The sequence below is a fragment of the Oryzias latipes genome, chromosome 13 (genome assembly GCF_002234675.1).
Source record: "Oryzias latipes chromosome 13, ASM223467v1".
In the NCBI taxonomy this organism is placed as follows: domain Eukaryota; kingdom Metazoa; phylum Chordata; class Actinopteri; order Beloniformes; family Adrianichthyidae; genus Oryzias; species Oryzias latipes.
Genome location: NC_019871.2, coordinates 900 through 18,226, shown reverse-complemented (window position 1 = coordinate 18,226; position 17,327 = coordinate 900). Strand labels below are relative to the sequence as shown.

The following is a 17,327-nucleotide window of genomic DNA, read 5'->3' as shown; positions in this document are numbered from 1 at the left end:
AAGACAGACGACCTTTAATGTGATTCGTTTGGATTGAAGAGAAGCTGATGGTTCTGCTGACAGAGGTGGAAGAAGGAGGAGCAACACCATGGAGGGGCGGAGCTACAGACTGAAAGAAACGGCATCTCCCTGAAACCACACAAACACAACACACACACGCATATCCACACAAACACAACACACACGCATATCCACACAAACACAACAAAAAAATGTTATTTTAGGACGGCAGAAAAAGTTTTTACAACTTAACTTTAATGAGAGTTTCATAGCGATCACATTGTTAACCAGACGACTGAATTTCTCTAAATGATACCTTACTGTACTGTACTGTACTGTACTGTACTGTACTGTACTGTACTGTACTGTACTGTGAGTTCTGTACTGTACTGTGAGTTTAGTTTATATTTAACCTTTTAGCACCATGGTGACATCACTGTAACAGTAAAATATCTGAAATACATCCTGTGGTTCTTGGTTTGTAGCCGAACACACATAATTGAATTTCTAAGAGTTTTTTAGAGTAACCCTCTGGTGTGTTGATGTTGTATGCTCATGTGCCTGTTGCACTGTAGTGCTATGGAGTGATATTTATGCCACCATGTTACTACACACAAAACTAAAAGTATTAAATATTTGCTTTCAAAAAAATGTTTTGCTTTCAAGCATCACTCCATATACGTTTAGTGTTTTGTTTTACGTATTGTTCACAATAAAGTTTAGTTTAGAAGAATTGTTGTTAGCCAGAAAAATAATCCAAAAAATTGTTGTGATCCCGCGGTGCGCGGTGCGCATGCGCTGCTCCAAGTTCAAGGTGGGAGCCAGCCCAGCTAGCTGTCAGCATCGCGGTGCGCATGCGCCGCTCCGAGTTCAGGGTGGGAGCCAGCCCAGCTAGCTGTTAGCAACGAAAGCTAGCAGGCGGAGCGTGTAATGGCGGCCTCGGTGTTGCTGGGGTCTGCGGACGGATCCAGGCTTAATTTCATCCCCGGAGGCGGCGGCGGCTGCGAGAATGCGGCAGTCGGGAACTCTAACGGACTGGGCCCACCCGGGCCGGCGCCCTGGAACCGCTCTGTGGACCGCGCGCTGGACGAAGCGTCGGTGACCGGCTGCCTGAACCTCAGCGGCAGGAAGCTGAAGGAGTTTCCTCGGAGCTCCAACAACCACGACCTGACGGACACCACCAGGGCCGGTAAGTGCGCGTCAGGGCTCCAGGCGGACCGGAACCGCTGCCGCTTATCGGTTCCCTTAGGAAACCCGGGACCGTCCGGAGTTCGTGAAAAGTTTGAATCCAAGTGTTTGCCTCCGGGGCAGATGGATGGACCGTCAGGGCGGTGCTGGGAGAGTTTCTGCCCCCGAGCTGAGACGGGCTGGCCCCGATTTCGGTTGTTTGAACCCAGAACCGGGACCCTCGTGTTTGTGACGGTGCTGTTTGAGTCCAGTTCGGCCGGACCTTCAGCTGGATGGATGCGCGTGAATACGTGTGGGGGGGATGGGGGCGCGCGCGTGCCCGCCCGATGGGGTCTACCACCTGTCAGGGTTCAGCGGGGAAACAACCAGACAGGTGGACTTGGTGCCGGTTCGGCCGAACCGGAACCGCGGCGGCTGCGCTGCCGGGAAAGAGGAACAAACCGGTTTGGTTTCCATCACGGTCAGTGACGGTTGACCTACCGAAGCTCCGCCCCCCGCGGCTCTGCGCGCCGCTCCGAGTGACAAAACAAACGCACGTCAAACGATTTTCTTCGGTTTTCTAACGGAAAGATGTTCCGGTTCTTGTGTTAGCCCGGTGGAACCCAAAAGCCTCCATGCAGTCAGCTGGGCTTCCTCCTCCTCATCCTCATCACGACCGATTCGGTTCAGCCGGATCAGGAGCGTCCTGCAGGTGTTCATGACTCCGTCATCATGTGACCTGTGGTTACCTTGACGACGGCGTCCGTCCCTGGATGAAGGTTCCTCGCTGCAAACACAGGCGGCCGCAGAAGGAGGACCCTGGTGTCGCGGATGCAGCTGATCGGATCCGTCGGCCTGTCCGGCGCCCCCTGAAGGAACGTGAGCAGAAACGGGTTCTGTCCGTCTCTATAAAGATCTGGAGATTCTGGCCTCACGATGGAGGGTTCTGGTGGGCTGGAGGCCAGAAAGGACCTGCTGACACTAAGCAGACTAATTCTAGTGCATGAAGGAGTCTGGTCCACCACTCCACGGCTGCGTCTCTAAAAGTAAACTGCATCCACTGCTGCTCTAAACCGTCCGTTAGAGGGAGGAATGGCTGCTGTCCTTCTCAGCTGAAGGTCTCTGCAGGGACAGCAGACCCAGGCGGTTCCAGACGTCCCGGCCGCGTGCGTCTCCTTTCACTCAGGCATCAAACCCGCGCTGTGCGTCTGTCCTCAGATCTGTCCCGGAACCGTCTGTCCGAGCTCCCTCTGGAGGTCTGCGTCTTCGTGTCTCTGGAGAGTCTGAACCTCTACCAGAACTGTCTGCGCTCTCTTCCGGACAGCCTGCTGAACCTGCAGGCCCTGACCTACCTGAACCTCAGGTAACACCACACACACACAAACACACACACACAAACACACACACTTCCTCGCCAACACAACGCGGCAGCAGAAATGGGCGGAGTCTGGGAACGTTTTAAAGTCCCATGCCGATCATCTTCTGACATCTGAGCGTTCTTTCCAGGATGGTTCTGCTAGCTTACAGCCCCTAACATTAGCGGGGCAATAACAACAGTATCAGAGCGTCCAGTTCTGATCCAGATTCCAGCACAAGCCCGGCTGGTTCTCCTTCACCACGGCTGGTTTAAAGCAGGTTCTGGAACATCAACCAGAACTAAACTCCAGAACCCAATCCATCAGACTCTGTATGATCCACGTTACTCCTAAAGGAACCGGCATATCTAGATTAATATTGATGTTCCTCACTGGGACTGAAGCTCGCCGGCTGACTGGGTTCTGTTGGGTTCTGGGTTCTGACTCGGCCTGTGGATTGAACCCGAGTCACAAATCTACGATTGACAGCAGAATTGTCATTATTTAACCCAAAGATGTCTGAATGTGTCTTCTTACTGGATGAAAGTATTTGTGTCTTTATGTGGAGCTGAAGATCAACCAAAGATTCAGAGAGAAAGAAAGATTTTCATCACTTCAGGTTTTCTGCCAACTTCCTGGTTAACTTCAGCAGGAAACGAAACCTAAACATTGTTGTTGTTTTGGATCATTTCACAACAAACGAACAAACAGCTCTGTAGAAATAGAACAACTAGAAAAGGCTCGCAGTCCAAACGTTTAAACCGACGTCTGTGTTTCCAACAGACACGTTTTCATATTTAGAGGAAAATAATGACAAGATTATTGTAATATTCCTACATTAACCTGATTTTTTATTTTATTCTCTATTCTGTTTTTATTCTAATCTATTAATTTTAGTTTTTTTCAGTAAACTAAACTTGAGTCACTTTAATCGACAAAAAACACTGGAGACTTTTACTTTGAAGTTTTGTTACTTCCTGTCCCAGTCGCATTTACCCGTTTACACGTATTTTCGCTGCGTTTGGTTTATAAAGATCTCAGACGTCACCAATACTCGGACTGGTATTTTGGGGAACAGGTGGTGAGTATCCGAGTATTCGGATACTCTGTGCAGCCCTAGTTCTGACCCGTCTGTGTGCTGCAGCCGGAACCAGCTGTCCTTCCTCCCCCCGGTGGTCTGCAGCCTCCCCCTGAAAGTCCTGATCGCCTCCAACAACAAGTTGGGGTGTCTGCCGGAGCAGCTGGGGCAGCTGAGACACCTCACCGAGCTGGTTAGTTACCGTCCGGCCCCACTCCGGGTCAGTACCATCACTTCCTGAGAGCAGCCCAGAGGCATTGACGGCTGCTGCTGCCCCCCGCAGGACGTGAGCTGCAACGAGATCCAGACCTTACCGGCTCAAGTGGGCCAGCTGGAGGCCCTGAGGGACCTGAACGTCAGGAGGAACCACCTGATCAGGCTGCCGGCAGGTGAGCAGGCGGAGCCTGAGCTCCATTCGGTTCTGCTGGGTTCTGGTGGGTGAACCGTGTTTGTGTCCAGAACTGGCAGGACTTCCTCTGGTGCGCCTGGACTTCTCCTGCAACAAGGTGACGTCTATCCCTGTCTGCTATCGCCATCTCACCCAGCTGCAAGCCATCGTCCTGGACAACAACCCGCTGCAGACCCCGCCCGCTCAGGTACGCAGGAAGTGACATCACCACGCCGCTTTACGGCCGCCGTCTCACCGCCGCGCTGTCCCCGCAGATTTGCATCAAAGGAAAGGTCCACATTTTCAAGTACCTGAACTTGGAGGCAAGCAAGACCACATCGGAGCCGGCGGAGTACGAGAGACGGCCGCTGACCACCTGGTCTGACCTCACGCACACACACACACAGCTGGACCTTCACAATAAGAGCGCATCTCACAGACTCTGTCCCGTCAGCTTGGATGAACCGTATCCCGGATGTCCGTACGGAGCGCTGGACTCCGGCTTTAACAGCGTCGACAGTGGAGACAAGAGATGGCTGGGCAATGAGGTAACACGTGCGCACGTACACATGCACGTCAAGTAACCCGGTCAGCCTCTGAAGTCTGAGCCGAGTTCTGAACCTCTGATGATGTCACTTCCTGTCTTTGCTCAGCCTGCAGAGGAAGCGTGGGAGACCAGCCGAGACCCCAGACACAGAGGAGGAGGAGCTCTGCTTCCCAACGGCACCGGTGAGACTGTGGGTCAGACCCGCCTTCAGAGCTGAGGATGACCACGAGGTCCTGACCTTCCTCCTGCCTCTGCTCAGCAAACGTGGAGACGGAGCAGATCGACTTCATCGACAGCTACATGGAGGAAGACGAGGAAAAGAAGAGCCGCAGCAGCCTCAGCTCACAGTTCATGGCGTACATCGAGAAGCGCATCACCAGAGAGGTGGGAGCTTTGCCCGTGGCGCCCGCCGTCTTTAGTTCCCTGGACCCACAGACGCTCTGGTAACCAGTCAGACATTTCTGTAGAAGGTGACAGACATCCTGTGTCAATCTTCAGGGGTCTCCCGTGAAAAACAGCCGGACTGAAGACGCCAGAAGACCCAGCAGGTAGAAACCGGCGCCATCCGCCCGCTCCGCCCTCCGGCTGCATGCAGGGATTTTTACTAAGCTCCAGTTCACAGCGGAGACTTGGGCGGAGCTTCGTTCCACCTGTGTGCTGTGACTGGCTGAGAGGACTGGAAGACACCTAAATACATTCTGGTCTCCTTCATGTCCAACTTCTCTCCTTCCTGTTTGTCCCACTGATCCTCCAGGACGGCTGCTGATGGTGTTGCACCACCCTCCAGCCCCTGCAGTCAGGTAACCTTCACCTGTCTGACAGCTAAATGAAGAATCGTCTGCTGGAGGCTGACTGTCTGTCCTTCTCAGAAAGGGGTGGTTGGTCCTGGGGGGGTAGAGAGGATGAGGAGGGAGGCCCAGCTTGCTGCTCTGAGGTACGAAGAGGAGAGGCAGAGGAACCGTCCTTTTCAGAGTGAAGGCGTTGGCACAAACACCAAGGTATGGCAGCGTGACCCCGTTAGACGCCCTTTGACCCCCCGCTCTGACCCTGCTGCTGCTGCAGGTCTGGTTTGTCCTAGCAGGCGGAGGTCGCTGCTGTCGTGCTTGTGTGTGGGCGGAGTTGGCAGTCAGGTTGGACAGGTATTGTGATGCTGCACTCACCTGTGGCTCTTGTTGTTTCAGCACAAACCTGCCCACAGCCCAACGAAGCCCAGTGCAGAAGTGGAGGTGAGACGGCGCCGTTCTGAGTTAGCGGCATGTTCGGCCTCAAAAGCCCCTCCCCTTTCCATCAAGTTTGTTTTTATTGGTTGTGTTTGCTTTCAGAATGCTTTCCCTTCAAGACGCTCCACCCACACAGATGATTCCGCCCTGTTCATGGTACGCTTTTGGCTCCTCCTCTGAGCTATTACGTGTTTTTCCAGAATAAGAGCATGTGGAACTGCAGTTTCTCAGACTTTTTATAGATGAAGACTATTTTTATAGATGAAGACTATTTGAAAGTAAAACAAACTAGCAGTGTCAGACAGGTGATTTTAGGTGTGAGACAGTTGTTTGCAGGTGTGAGACAGGTGCTTTCATGTGTGAGACAGGTTTGTTTTGTGTCTGCAGGGTGAAGACAGAGCCACGCTGTCTCCCACAGGTAAGACCCTCGGACTCAAACGTGTTGCACACAGCTGTGTTTGATGAATAACCCCTCCCCCTCTGATCTCCCAGACAATCAGTCGCATTCGTACCTCGCTGCAGTGGGCGTGGCCTACTGCAGAGGGGCCAGCTTGAGACCAGAAAGCTTCTTGTTTCGCCTCAGCCAGAAGGAGGAGAAGAAAAGAGGTGAAAACGTTGATACCTGAGCCGTACAGGTGGGTTCACCCCTCAGGTGTGACTTCTGTTGGTTTCTTCCAGAGAACATGAAATCTCCTCAAAGTCAGGACGAGGCTCCTGCGGCTCCTAGTCTGGAGGGAGAGGAGGTGGAGCTGGTGGAGCAGCTGCGGAAGGTCTGTACCTGCTCACACCTGTAGGAGCTCTGTGATTGGCTATCAGGTGACTCACACCGCTGTCCTTCCAGAACATTGAGGCTCGCCTTAAGGTGTCCTTACCCAGCGACCTGGGAGCGGCTCTGACTGACGGGGTGGTCCTATGTCACCTGGCCAATCACGTGAGACCGCGCTCAGTCCCCAGCATCCACGTCCCCTCCCCCGCTGTGGTGAGTCCTCGCCAGGCTGGCGCCGTCATCGTCTCACGCCGCAGAATCTAACTTCTCCTCGCCCTGCAGCCCAAACTCACCATGGCCAAATGCCGACGCAACGTGGAGAACTTCCTGGAGGCGTGTCGCAGGATCGGCGTTCCACAGGTGAGCAGCACACCTGAGCTGTTTGCTGACCTGTGCAGTGACCCTCTGGCTCCTCCTCCACTAACAGCTCTGCTTCTCTCCTTCACCTCCTGTTTCATTACTTCCTGTCACTCGTTTTTTCTCCCCCAACCTCCGTGCTCAGGACCACCTCTGCTCCGTGGGGGACGTCCTGGAGGGCAGGGTGGGGGTGGTTTTCAGGACGGTGGGGGTGTTGCTTTCCATGGCGCCCCCTCGGGCGAGCCTCTCGCTGCAGGTCCAGCTGGCGGGCTTCGCTCTGTTTTACCTGTCAATCATGTCTTTGCTCTGTGCCGTCTACGTCCACCTGAACCCCCACACATGAGAGCCCCGGGGCCCGGTCCGTCTGCCCCCGTGGCCCAGTCGGTCTGCCCCCGGCGCCCAGTCGGTCTGCCCCCGGCGCCCAGTCCGTCTGCCCCCGGCGCCCGGTCCGTCTGACCCCTGAAACCCGGTCCATCTGCCCCCTGAGGCCCAGTCCATCTGCCCCCGTGGCCCAGTCGGTCTGCTCCCGGCGCCCGGTCCGTCTGCCCCCGTGGCCCAGTCGGTCTGCCCCCGGCGCCCGGTCCGTCTGCCCCCGGCGCCCGGTCCGTCTGCCCCCTGAGGCCCAGTCCATCTGCCCCCGTGGCCCAGTCGGTCTGCCCCCGGCGCCCAGTCCGTCTGCCCCCGGCGCCCGGTCCGTCTGACCCCTGAAACCCGGTCCATCTGCCCCCTGAGGCCCAGTCCATCTGCCCCCGTGGCCCAGTCGGTCTGCTCCCGGCGCCCGGTCCGTCTGCCCCCCGAGACCCGGTCCGTCTGCCCCCGAGACCCGGTCCGTCTGCCCCCGAGACCCGGTCCGTCTGCCCCCGAGACCCGGTCCATCTGCCCCCCGAGGCCCGGTCCATCTGCCTCTGAGGCCCGGACCATCTGCCCCCTGAGATATGGTCCATCTGCCCCCTGAGATCCGGTCCATCTGCCTCTGAGGCCCGGTTCATCTGCCCCCTGAGATCTGGTCCATCTGCCCCCTGAGACCCGGTCCATCTGCCCCCTGAGACCCGGTCCATCTGCCCCCTGAGACCCGGTCCATCTGCCCCCTGAGACCCGGTCCATCTGCCCCCTGAGACCCGGTCCATCTGCCCCCTGAGACCCAGTCCATCTGCCTCTGAGGCCCGGTCCATCTGCCTCTGAGGCCCGGTCCGTCTGCCCCCGTGGCCCAGTCGGTCTGCCCCCGGCGCCCAGTCCGTCTGCCCCCGGCGCCCGGTCCGTCTGACCCCTGAAACCCGGTCCATCTGCCCCCTGAGGCCCGGTCCATCTGCCCCCGTGGCCCAGTCGGTCTGCTCCCGGCGCCCGGTCCGTCTGCCCCCGTGGCCCAGTCGGTCTGCCCCCGGCGCCCGGTCCGTCTGCCCCCTGAGACCCGGTCCGTCTGCCCCCCGAGACCCGGTCCGTCTGCCCCCCGAGACCCGGTCCGTCTGCCCCCCGAGACCCGGTCCGTCTGCCCCCGAGACCCGGTCCGTCTGCCCCCGAGACCCGGTCCATCTGCCCCCTGAGACGCGTTCCATCTGCCCCCTGAGGCCCGGTCAATCTGCCCCCTGAGATCTGGTCCATCTGCCCCCTGAGACCCAGTCCATCTGCCCCCCGTGGCCCGGTCCATCTGCCCCCCGAGGCCCGGTCCATCTGCCCCCTGAGATATGGTCCATCTGCCCCCTGAGATCCGGTCAATCTGCCTCTGAGGCCCGGTCCATCTGCCCCCTGAGATCTGGTCCATCTGCCCCCTGAGACCCGGTCCATCTGCCCCCTGAGACCCGGTCCATCTGCCCCCTGAGATATGGTCCATCTGCCCCCTGAGATATGGTCCATCTGCCCCCTGAGACCCAGTCCATCTGCCTCTGAGACCCGGTCCATCTGCCCCCTGAGATCCGGTCCATCTGCCTCTGAGGCCCGGTCCATCTGCCCCCTGAGACCCGGTCCATCTGCCCCCCGAGGCCCGGTCCATCTGCCCCTGAGATCTGGTCCATCTGCCCCCCGTGGCCCGGTCCATCTGCCCCCCGAGGCCCGGTCCATCTGCCCCCTGAGATCTGGTCCATCTGTCCCCTGAGATCTGGTCCATCTGCCCCCCGAGGCCCGGTCCATCTGCCTCCTGAGACCCGGTCCATCTGCCCCCTGAGACCCGGTCCATCTGCCCCCCGAGGCCCGGTCCATCTGCCCCCTGAGATATGGTCCATCTGCCCCCCGAGGCCCGGTCCATCTGCCTCCTGAGACCCGGTCCATCTGCCCCCTGAGACCCGGTCCATCTGCCCCCCGTGGCCCGGTCCATCTGCCCCGTATAGCTAAGAAGAAGGACCGGCTCGTGGTCGTTGTCCCTCTGACTGCCGCCGTGCAGATGAGGCAGATCCAGATACCTCCTGAAGAAGAGCGCCTTCCACGAGAACACCGTCAAAGCCCAGATGGGTTCCTGACCCAGTTCACGAGGACCAGAACCTTACTGTCTTAATAGATCCAGTTCTTTATTCTAAGCCCAACTCTGAAGACCAGGTTTCAGATCTGGTTTCCTCTGTGGAACTGTGTGGCAGACCCTGGTCCAAACTCCAACAGAACCCTTAGAACCAGCGGAGAGGCTTACGGACCTCAGCCCGGTTTGGCCCATGCTGTCTCCGAGCGGAGCGGCAGCCAGCCCGGCTCCGGGTCAGACCGGTTGTTTTAGGGAAATGCGACCTGATGAGTTGGGCTTTGGAGTGGAACAACGTTCAGGGACATTTCCCAAATCCACATCTCCGAGTCCAGAACCAGAACCAGCAAACTGAACCTGCTAAAATGTTTAGTGTCAGCTGCCAGAACCGGATACCAGAGAACTTCCCGGGTCTGTGTCTTCAGTGACCCGACGTTCTGAAGTCCGGTTGCTGGTTCTGTTGCAGCTGATGCCCTGGAGGACCTGAGGAAACGAGTCCGAACCAGTTCTGGTCACATGTGAGAGGTGAGGGAGCCTTCAGGTTTCTGTAGCTTTACCCTTTGGACCTCTAAGCTCCGCCCACGTGCCTTATGATTGGCCACCAGCTGCTGCATGTTTTTTACAGTTTTGTATTTTGTGGAAGGTTCTGCGGTTCTGCTGGATCAATGTTCTTCCTCTGTAATGCTGGCCGTGACCCAATCTTCCTCATAGGACTGTTGGACCCTTTCTGTGGTTCCAGAACCAAAGTCCTCTGCAGAAACGGACAAGGAGTTTCTAACCAGAAAAGTGCTTCCTGTTCCTGTTTGTTCTGGTTCTGTGGAACCACGTTTACATGTGGAGCTTTATTTTGAAAACCAAGCGGACCCTTGAGAAAAGTGCCTTTAGCGTGCGTCCTCCTGCAGAACCCGCCGCCTCGCGTGAGTCAGCAGAAGCGGCTGACGCTCGCTCGGCCTTCTGTCCAGCGTTCATCAGACATTTCCCATGAGTCTTTGCTCTCAGCGGTTTTCTGACCCTGAAGCTTGGATCAGGTCCGGGCGCAGGACTTTCTTGGACCGCTGCTGTCAATAAAGTCTGTGAATCCTCCTGGACTGCGGTTCTGTTTCTTGAAGATCCGTTCCCGTGTGACCCAGACCCAGCTCCAGACGGTTCCTCCGGTCCCGCTCGGTTCTAGCGGGTGTGGTTCCAGCATGGGGTGGTCCAGAGCGGGAGGCTGTGTAGGCCCCGCCCCCTCACCTCTTCCTTTCTCCTCTGTCTTCATGCTTTTGTTTATTTTATTCCTTATTTTGAGTTTTCATCTGTTGATCTGCATCCATGTGGCCCCTCCCCCTGGGGGCGTGTCCTCCTTTGATGTCTCTGCAGAACCAGCTGTGTCTTCCTCTGCACATCCTGGAGCAGCGGGGGCTCGCACAGGTGGCCGCCACCGTTGGCGCCCTGCTCAACCTGGCCCCTCCCAGACCGTCTGCCACGCCGACAGCCACGCCCCCCGGGCCTTCCGTCACCATTTAGGCCTGTGCACGCGCTCAGTGCGTCTCCGTCAGCTGCGGGGGCCCAGAGATGTCATCGGGGAGGAGACACACCTGCTCCGGCTTCTCACTGCCATAACCTGTGTTCTCCTGCTGGGGGGTCAGCATGGGGGGTGGGGGCCCAAAACACTAAAGCTTTGTTCTGATTGGCCCGGATGCAGACACTCACCAAAACGTGTGTTCTGATCTTAGTCACGTCTGGTGGTTTTAGCCCCGCCCCTTTTTAATCATTTTATTTATTCTGAGATTTTTATCTGAGGAGTTTAGAGTCGGAGCAGAACTCTGACTCCAGAACCATTCCGTCTGAGAGAACCGCATCTGGATCTGATGGGGGCACCGCCTACAGGTCACATGACCTTTCATCCTGCAGGAGGAAGGCCCGGTTCCGCCTGCGGGTTCTGTCAGTCGGGTCATGGGCCGGCCGCTCCCGCACAGACGGGTTTGAAACAAACAAACTGAGAATCAAACGTTGCAGCTTTTGCACAAAATAACCAGGACTTTACAAATGATTTATTTATAGTTTACGGCATCTAAGGGATGTAAAAAAGAGAAAAGTGAAAATATCACTCAGGATTTTATAGAATGAGCTCAAAGCTGAAAATATTTCATGCTATTAAACTTTAAATATTTTTACCTAAGCCTTGAAAATGGTGTTCAGGAGCTTTTGTTATGTTTGAAGCTTATTTATTAACTACAATGAAAAGTTAAACCACTTTAAAGACGGAAACACTAAAGAAGCAGCGAGGAACGACAACGCTGGGGACGGACGCCACGCGTTAGCGTCCCGTGAAGAACGCCTGCCTTTCAGCTGTGATGACGAGCTAGCATTAGCCGGGCTAGCTCGTCATCACAGCTGACCTTTAGCTGGCTTAAGCCACCCCCACCTGTCTGGGCTCAGGTTCGTGTCTCCATCAGATCCAGGACCGTGACCCGGGGGGGGGGGGGGGGGGGGGCGGTGACCCATCACCACTGATGTAAACACTAAAGCTGAGTCCTCACAGGACGACTGCTGCTGCATGATGGGATGACACGTGTAAATATTTACATATCTGTGTATGTTGTACATATGAGACTGATGCTTTCCTGTTGCTATGGAGACCAGGCTTCCTTGTCGCCATAGTGACTGGTCCAGAGAGACTTTCTCCTGTTTACTTTCTTCTGCAACTTCAAATGAAATAAAGACGACTGTTGAAACTCTTCTGTTTCCACGGTAACGGGCCTCAGCAGCAGATCAGGGACCTTCAGGGGGATGTGGGGGCCAAGGTCATACCATGACACGCCCACATCCTCAGAAGCGTGTTCTCAGTCTTCTGACAGCAGACGGCGAAGGGTCGGGACAATTCTGCCGTGCACGTGCTGCACCTGCTGAGCTCGCCGTGGACTGGAGATGTGCAGCTCACTTCCTGCTTGGGAACTTCCTGTTGAAGCCCAGGTTCCTCCGAAAGGTTCAGCTCTCTGCCAGGACGTCCCATCAGGACCTGGCTTCCCCTGCAGACACCAAAGCCTGGGTCCTGGAACTCATGGAGAAAAGCTGAAGGTTCTAACCGTGGAAACGGCAGCGCTGATGCAAACACCAGAACTTTCAAGATCAGAAGAGCCTCCAGAGGAGCAGGGTTTGGATAAGAGGTTTGACATGGAGGCGTCTTCAGACGTCTGAGCTGGACATGAATGTCAGAGCTGCAGAACGGGCTTCAGGAGGTTCTGCTCGCCCCACACGGTTCTGGCTGGACAGACGTTCCAGTGATCCTCAGCCTCCCTGCGGTTCTCTGCTTTCAGATGTGTGACCTCGTGTCTGTCCATCTGCCCTGCTGCCCTCATCGCTGCATCTACATGCCCCGCCCCTTTTCATCCACATCTCTGCAGGTTTTCTCTCCTGTCGCCTTTTATTGTTCAGGTCAGGAAAATAACTTTCAGGTAATTAGAAATTAAACTAAATAAATTTCCAATGGCGACGTGTGTCAAATCTAATTTGAATGAACTGAACGTATCTTCAATCAATTCAACTGAACTTTGACGTGTCTTTGTTTATATTTATTTTCCAGAAAATATATAACCATAAAACCATCTTATTTAGAAACCCTGTTTGAAGATGAATTTAGCGACTTTAGTTATGATAACATTTAAAACAGTTTGACGATGTCAGAAGGTTTTTGATCAGGCAGCTCCGCGGACACCTATCTTCACACCAATTACCCAGCATTCCCTTCGGCTGGCCTTTCCTTCCATCTACGCGGAACAAGAACAGGTACGAAGTGAATTCTTCCAAACTTCTTCCCAAACCCGTTCATGTTTACCCCATAACTACCGGTTCGGTCCGGACGGGTTCTCCTCCGCTGTCTGGTGTATTTTTGAGCGCGCGGGGGGTTCGGATGACGTAGATTCGGCGTGGATTATCATGCTGTTTGCTGCTAACAGCGCGGCTGTGAAATGAGCCGACCCGGATCATCAGCAGCGACTTTTCCTCCGGATTCGGAACCGGCTCTGCTTAGCACGGAGCAGATCCGGCGTTAGTGCCTTTGTTTATCAGTGCCCTGGAGGAAGGAGGAGTACCGGGAGAAGCAGCTCCGTGTGCCGGTAGAAGGAGTTCAGTGTGCCGGGAGAGAGACCTCTTATCCCGGCTGGGAGAAGCTACGTCTGCCGGGAAAAGGAGCTCCTTCCACCGGCACACGGACGTCCTTCAGCCGGGAGAAGGGGCTCTGTGTGCCGGTGTCGGGTGTTCAGTGTGCCGGCACACCGGCCACCTCCTCCCGGTGGAAGGAGCTCCTTCTCGGCACACAGACCACCTCCTCCCAGCATTCCAGTCCTGCAGACGTTTGACCGGCTGTCCTGTTTGTCTGCAGGTGAATCCACCTGAGGAGAACCACGATGCCTGGAAGGTGAGTTTTATCTGCTCATAGTTCTGCTGCTGAATTCTGATGTTCTGGTTCTGCCCTGAATTTGGACCTGATAAGGGAGTTCCTGCTAAAGCATATCCGTGCTGGATCTGGTGTGAACATCCAGAACCGATAGTGATGATCTGGGTGTCGGTAGACTGCGGTCTGTAACCACCGGTTCCGGTCTGGCTGCTGTTTGTGTGACAGACTGTGGAGTAAGGCCATCTTCACCGGCTACAAGCGCGGCCTGAGGAACCAGCGCGAGCACACGGCGCTGCTGAAGCTGGAGGGCTGCTACAGCCGGGACCAGGTGGACTTCTACCTGGGCAAACGCTGCGCCTACGTCTACAAGGCCAAGAAGTCAGGCTGGTTTTATTGTGTTATTGTGAGTGCTTGTGTTTGTCGCTAAAAGTGTGAATTTTGCAGGAACACAGTCACACCCGGTGGAAAACCCAACAAGACCCGGGTCATTTGGGGCAAAGTGACGCGGGCTCATGGAAACAGTGGGATGGTCCGGGCCAAGTTCAGCAGTAACCTGCCAGCCAAAGCCATCGGACACCGGATCAGAGTGGTGGGTTTGGAGGTTTAGACCGTCTGGAACTGTGGTTCTGCTGGATCCAGAGGTGGTAGCGCCCGTTTCAGTTCTGTCCTGGAGAACATCATCGTTCTGTACATGTTGCTGAAAAGTTAAAACAAACGGCATCAAAACGATCGTGCCAGTCTTGAAGGTGGCCGCCGTGCTGCCTGATCAAAACCATCGTGTTACATCCTGTTTGCCCCCGTAGTCTCCACCCTCTGGTTGATGCCCCCGTACCCTCCTTCCTCTGGTTAATGCCCCCGTAGTCTCCTTCCTCTGGTTGATGCCCCCGTAGCCTCCTTCCTCTGGTTAATGCCCCCGTAGTCTCCTTCCTCTGGTTGATGCCCCCGTAGTCTCCTTCCTCTGGTTGATGCCCCCGTAGCCTCCTTCCTCTGGTTGATGCCCCCGTAGCCTCCTTCCTCTGGTTAATGCCCCCGTAGTCTCCTTCCTCTGGTTGATGCCCCCGTAGCCTCCTTCCTCTGGTTAATGCCCCCGTAGCCTCCTTCCTCTGGTTAATGCCCCCGTAGTCTCCTTCCTCTGGTTAATGCCCCCGTAGCCTCCTTCCTCTGGTTAATGCCCCCGTAGTCTCCTTCCTCTGGTTAATGCCCCCGTAGTCTCCTTCCTCTGGTTAATGCCCCCGTAGCCTCCTTCCTCTGGTTGATGCCCCCGTAGCCTCCTTCCTCTGGTTAATGCCCCCGTAGTCTCCTTCCTCTGGTTGATGCCCCCGTAGCCTCCTTCCTCTGGTTGATGCCCCCGTAGCCTCCTTCCTCTGGTTAATGCCCCCGTAGTCTCCTTCCTCTGGTTGATGCCCCCGTAGCCTCCTTCCTCTGGTTAATGCCCCCGTAGCCTCCTTCCTCTGGTTAATGCCCCCGTAGTCTCCTTCCTCTGGTTAATGCCCCCGTAGCCTCCTTCCTCTGGTTAATGCCCCCGTAGTCTCCTTCCTCTGGTTAATGCCCCCGTAGTCTCCTTCCTCTGGTTAATGCCCCCGTAGCCTCCTTCCTCTGGTTGATGCCCCCGTAGTCTCCTTCCTCTGGTTAATGCCCCCGTAGCCTCCTTCCTCTGGTTAATGCCCCCGTAGCCTCCTTCCTCTGGTTAATGCCCCCGTAGCCTCCTTCCTCTGGTTAATGCCCCCGTAGTCTCCACCCTCTGGTTAATGCCCCCGTAGTCTCCACCCTCTGGTTAATGCCCCCGTAGTCTCCACCCTCTGGTTAATGCCCCCGTAGTCTCCACCCTCTGGGTAATGTCCCCGTAGCCTATTTTCTCAGTCCTCTGCCCCTGTACCCTGCTTTCTGAGGGCGCCGCCCCCATAACCTCCTTTCTTAGAGTAATGCTCCTTCTTCTCTTGTCCCCTCGGGGGTAACGCCCCTTATCCCTCGGGGGTAACGCCCCTTGTCTCTCGGAGGTAACGCCCCCCGCTCTTAAGGCCCGTACACACCGGGACGAATATTCGCCAGGCGTTATTCGCCAGCGTTTTTCGCCACGTTTTTTGTGTTCACACCCAGGCGATTTTCGCTGACGATGAGTGAAGTGAACATGCAATTTCCTTCCCTGACATTAGATGGCGCTTAATGTAAACAGAAATACTCCTGTACACAAGGTGGCGCTGCGCAACTTTACGCTTCTTAAAGTCGCTTTTCCCTCAGAAGAAGAGAGCAAGTATTTACGCGATTGTCAGAATCATACAAAGAAAACATGAATATTTCAAGCACCAGTAGCTCCAACTGCTGCTTGGTTCGGGGATGTTTAAGAATGTCCGTCCTTATTTCTTCGCGGCTGTGTGTAGACGCTACTTGGCGTCTATCTTCTTCGCTGGTATGTGTGCTCAGCAAGGCAGTTTTGTGTTTGAGCGCCCCCAAGTTGTGTTTTACTGTAACTTCAGAAGCTCCAGACACGTGAGCAAAAGCGCCGTTCTCATTGGTCGAGTAGATTTCGACGCGACGCGTCGAAAAAAAAAAAACGAACCCGAGGCGTTTTTTTTTTTTGACGCTTTGACGCGTGGCGTTTTTTTGCCTCGGTGTGCACACTCACATTGGTGCCCTTTGTTTAGTCACGAGGCGTTAAACGTCGGCGACAATCGCCGGCGAAATTCGTCCCGGTGTGAACGGGCCTTTACGCTCCGTTTCTGACAGAACAGATCCGTTGTAGGGGCTCCCCTCCAAGCAGGTTTGGTCTGGATCCTGCAGACCCAGATGTTCTAGGAACGGAGCTGCTGCTGCAGCTTCTGTCTTTTATTTTGGAATTGTGAGGTTCTGTCTCTTGTTCTGAAGTGTCACTTCCTGTGTGCAGATGCTGTACCCTTCCCGGGTGTGATGAGGATCGATCATCAGGATGTTTGTACAGAAATATTAAACTGATCAATAAACTGATTGGGTCCAAAGGTTTTTCAGTGTCTTTGTTCCATCACGTGCACGCTCGTGTGTACCGTGGCAGTCCGGAGTTCTGGTTCTGGTCATTTGTTCACACGTCTTCAGCTGTTATCCTTATAGTTTAGGGTTACATGAGCAGCTCTCCTGAGACCCGCTGACACACCATCAGTCCAGGTTTGACAGAGGATTTCCCACAATCCCCTGCACCCTCTGGTGCTGTTCAGTTACACACGGTCGTATCCACACTGAGGAGAACTTCTGCTGTGGTTCTACAGAACCTCAGGAGGGTCCGGTCATGTGAGCTTCCTGAGGAAGACGATCAAAACAGGAGGAAGAGGAGCGGTTGGGGATCTCGGGAAGAGAACCTCGGTGTGAGAACCACGAACCACGAATGGGCTAAGAAAACAACAGAATGGACTCCGTGGGACAGGAAGAGAGGAAGGGGAAGACCGAAGAAAAGATGGAGAGATGACATGGAGCAGAAGGCAGGCAGCACCTGGACCCAGAGTGCCCAAAACCGTGATGAGTGGAGAAAGATGTGGAGGCCACCCGCCAGCAGTGGCGTGACAGGCTGATGATGATGATGATGATGATGATGATGGGGCGGCGTCCGACTTGCAGAAGAGCCTTGGTGACCTCTGACCTCAGGGGTGTTTCTCTGCTCCAGTTT

The 17,327-nt window shown here is 55.4% G+C and overlaps 2 protein-coding genes across 4 annotated transcripts; both read left to right on the top strand.

Moving 5' to 3' along the window:
* The first annotated feature begins 827 nt into the window (after positions 1-827).
* Positions 828-12,038, top strand: lrch3 (leucine rich repeats and calponin homology domain containing 3). 3 transcript variants are annotated; one of them, XM_023961944.1, is made up of 20 exons: positions 828-1,189; positions 2,386-2,530; positions 3,667-3,793; positions 3,884-3,989; positions 4,060-4,196; positions 4,264-4,367; positions 4,443-4,536; positions 4,642-4,717; positions 4,795-4,919; positions 5,034-5,083; positions 5,281-5,335; positions 5,405-5,533; positions 5,717-5,761; positions 5,858-5,911; positions 6,143-6,173; positions 6,248-6,361; positions 6,434-6,525; positions 6,597-6,734; positions 6,804-6,881; positions 7,024-7,290. In XM_023961944.1, exons 1-20 carry the CDS (start codon positions 931-933, stop codon positions 7,219-7,221), a joined length of 2,157 nt encoding a protein of 718 aa, XP_023817712.1. In that variant the 5' UTR covers positions 828-930; the 3' UTR covers positions 7,222-7,290. The 3 variants fall into 3 exon arrangements, with proteins under 3 accessions (XP_023817712.1, XP_023817713.1, XP_011492118.1); XM_023961945.1 differs by having other exon boundaries at positions 832-1,189; positions 5,290-5,335; positions 7,024-7,289; XM_011493816.3 differs by lacking the exon at positions 7,024-7,290 and adding an exon at positions 10,678-12,038 and having other exon boundaries at positions 836-1,189.
* A 955-nt stretch (positions 12,039-12,993) lies between these two features.
* rpl35a (ribosomal protein L35a) lies at positions 12,994-16,657 on the top strand. Its single transcript, XM_023961947.1, has 5 exons — positions 12,994-13,086; positions 13,682-13,717; positions 13,922-14,074; positions 14,141-14,285; positions 16,578-16,657. The coding sequence occupies exons 2-5, from the start codon at positions 13,707-13,709 to the stop codon at positions 16,599-16,601; spliced, it is 333 nt and encodes a 110-aa protein (XP_023817715.1). The 5' UTR covers positions 12,994-13,086; positions 13,682-13,706; the 3' UTR covers positions 16,602-16,657.
* Positions 16,658-17,327: the final 670 nt, after the last annotated feature.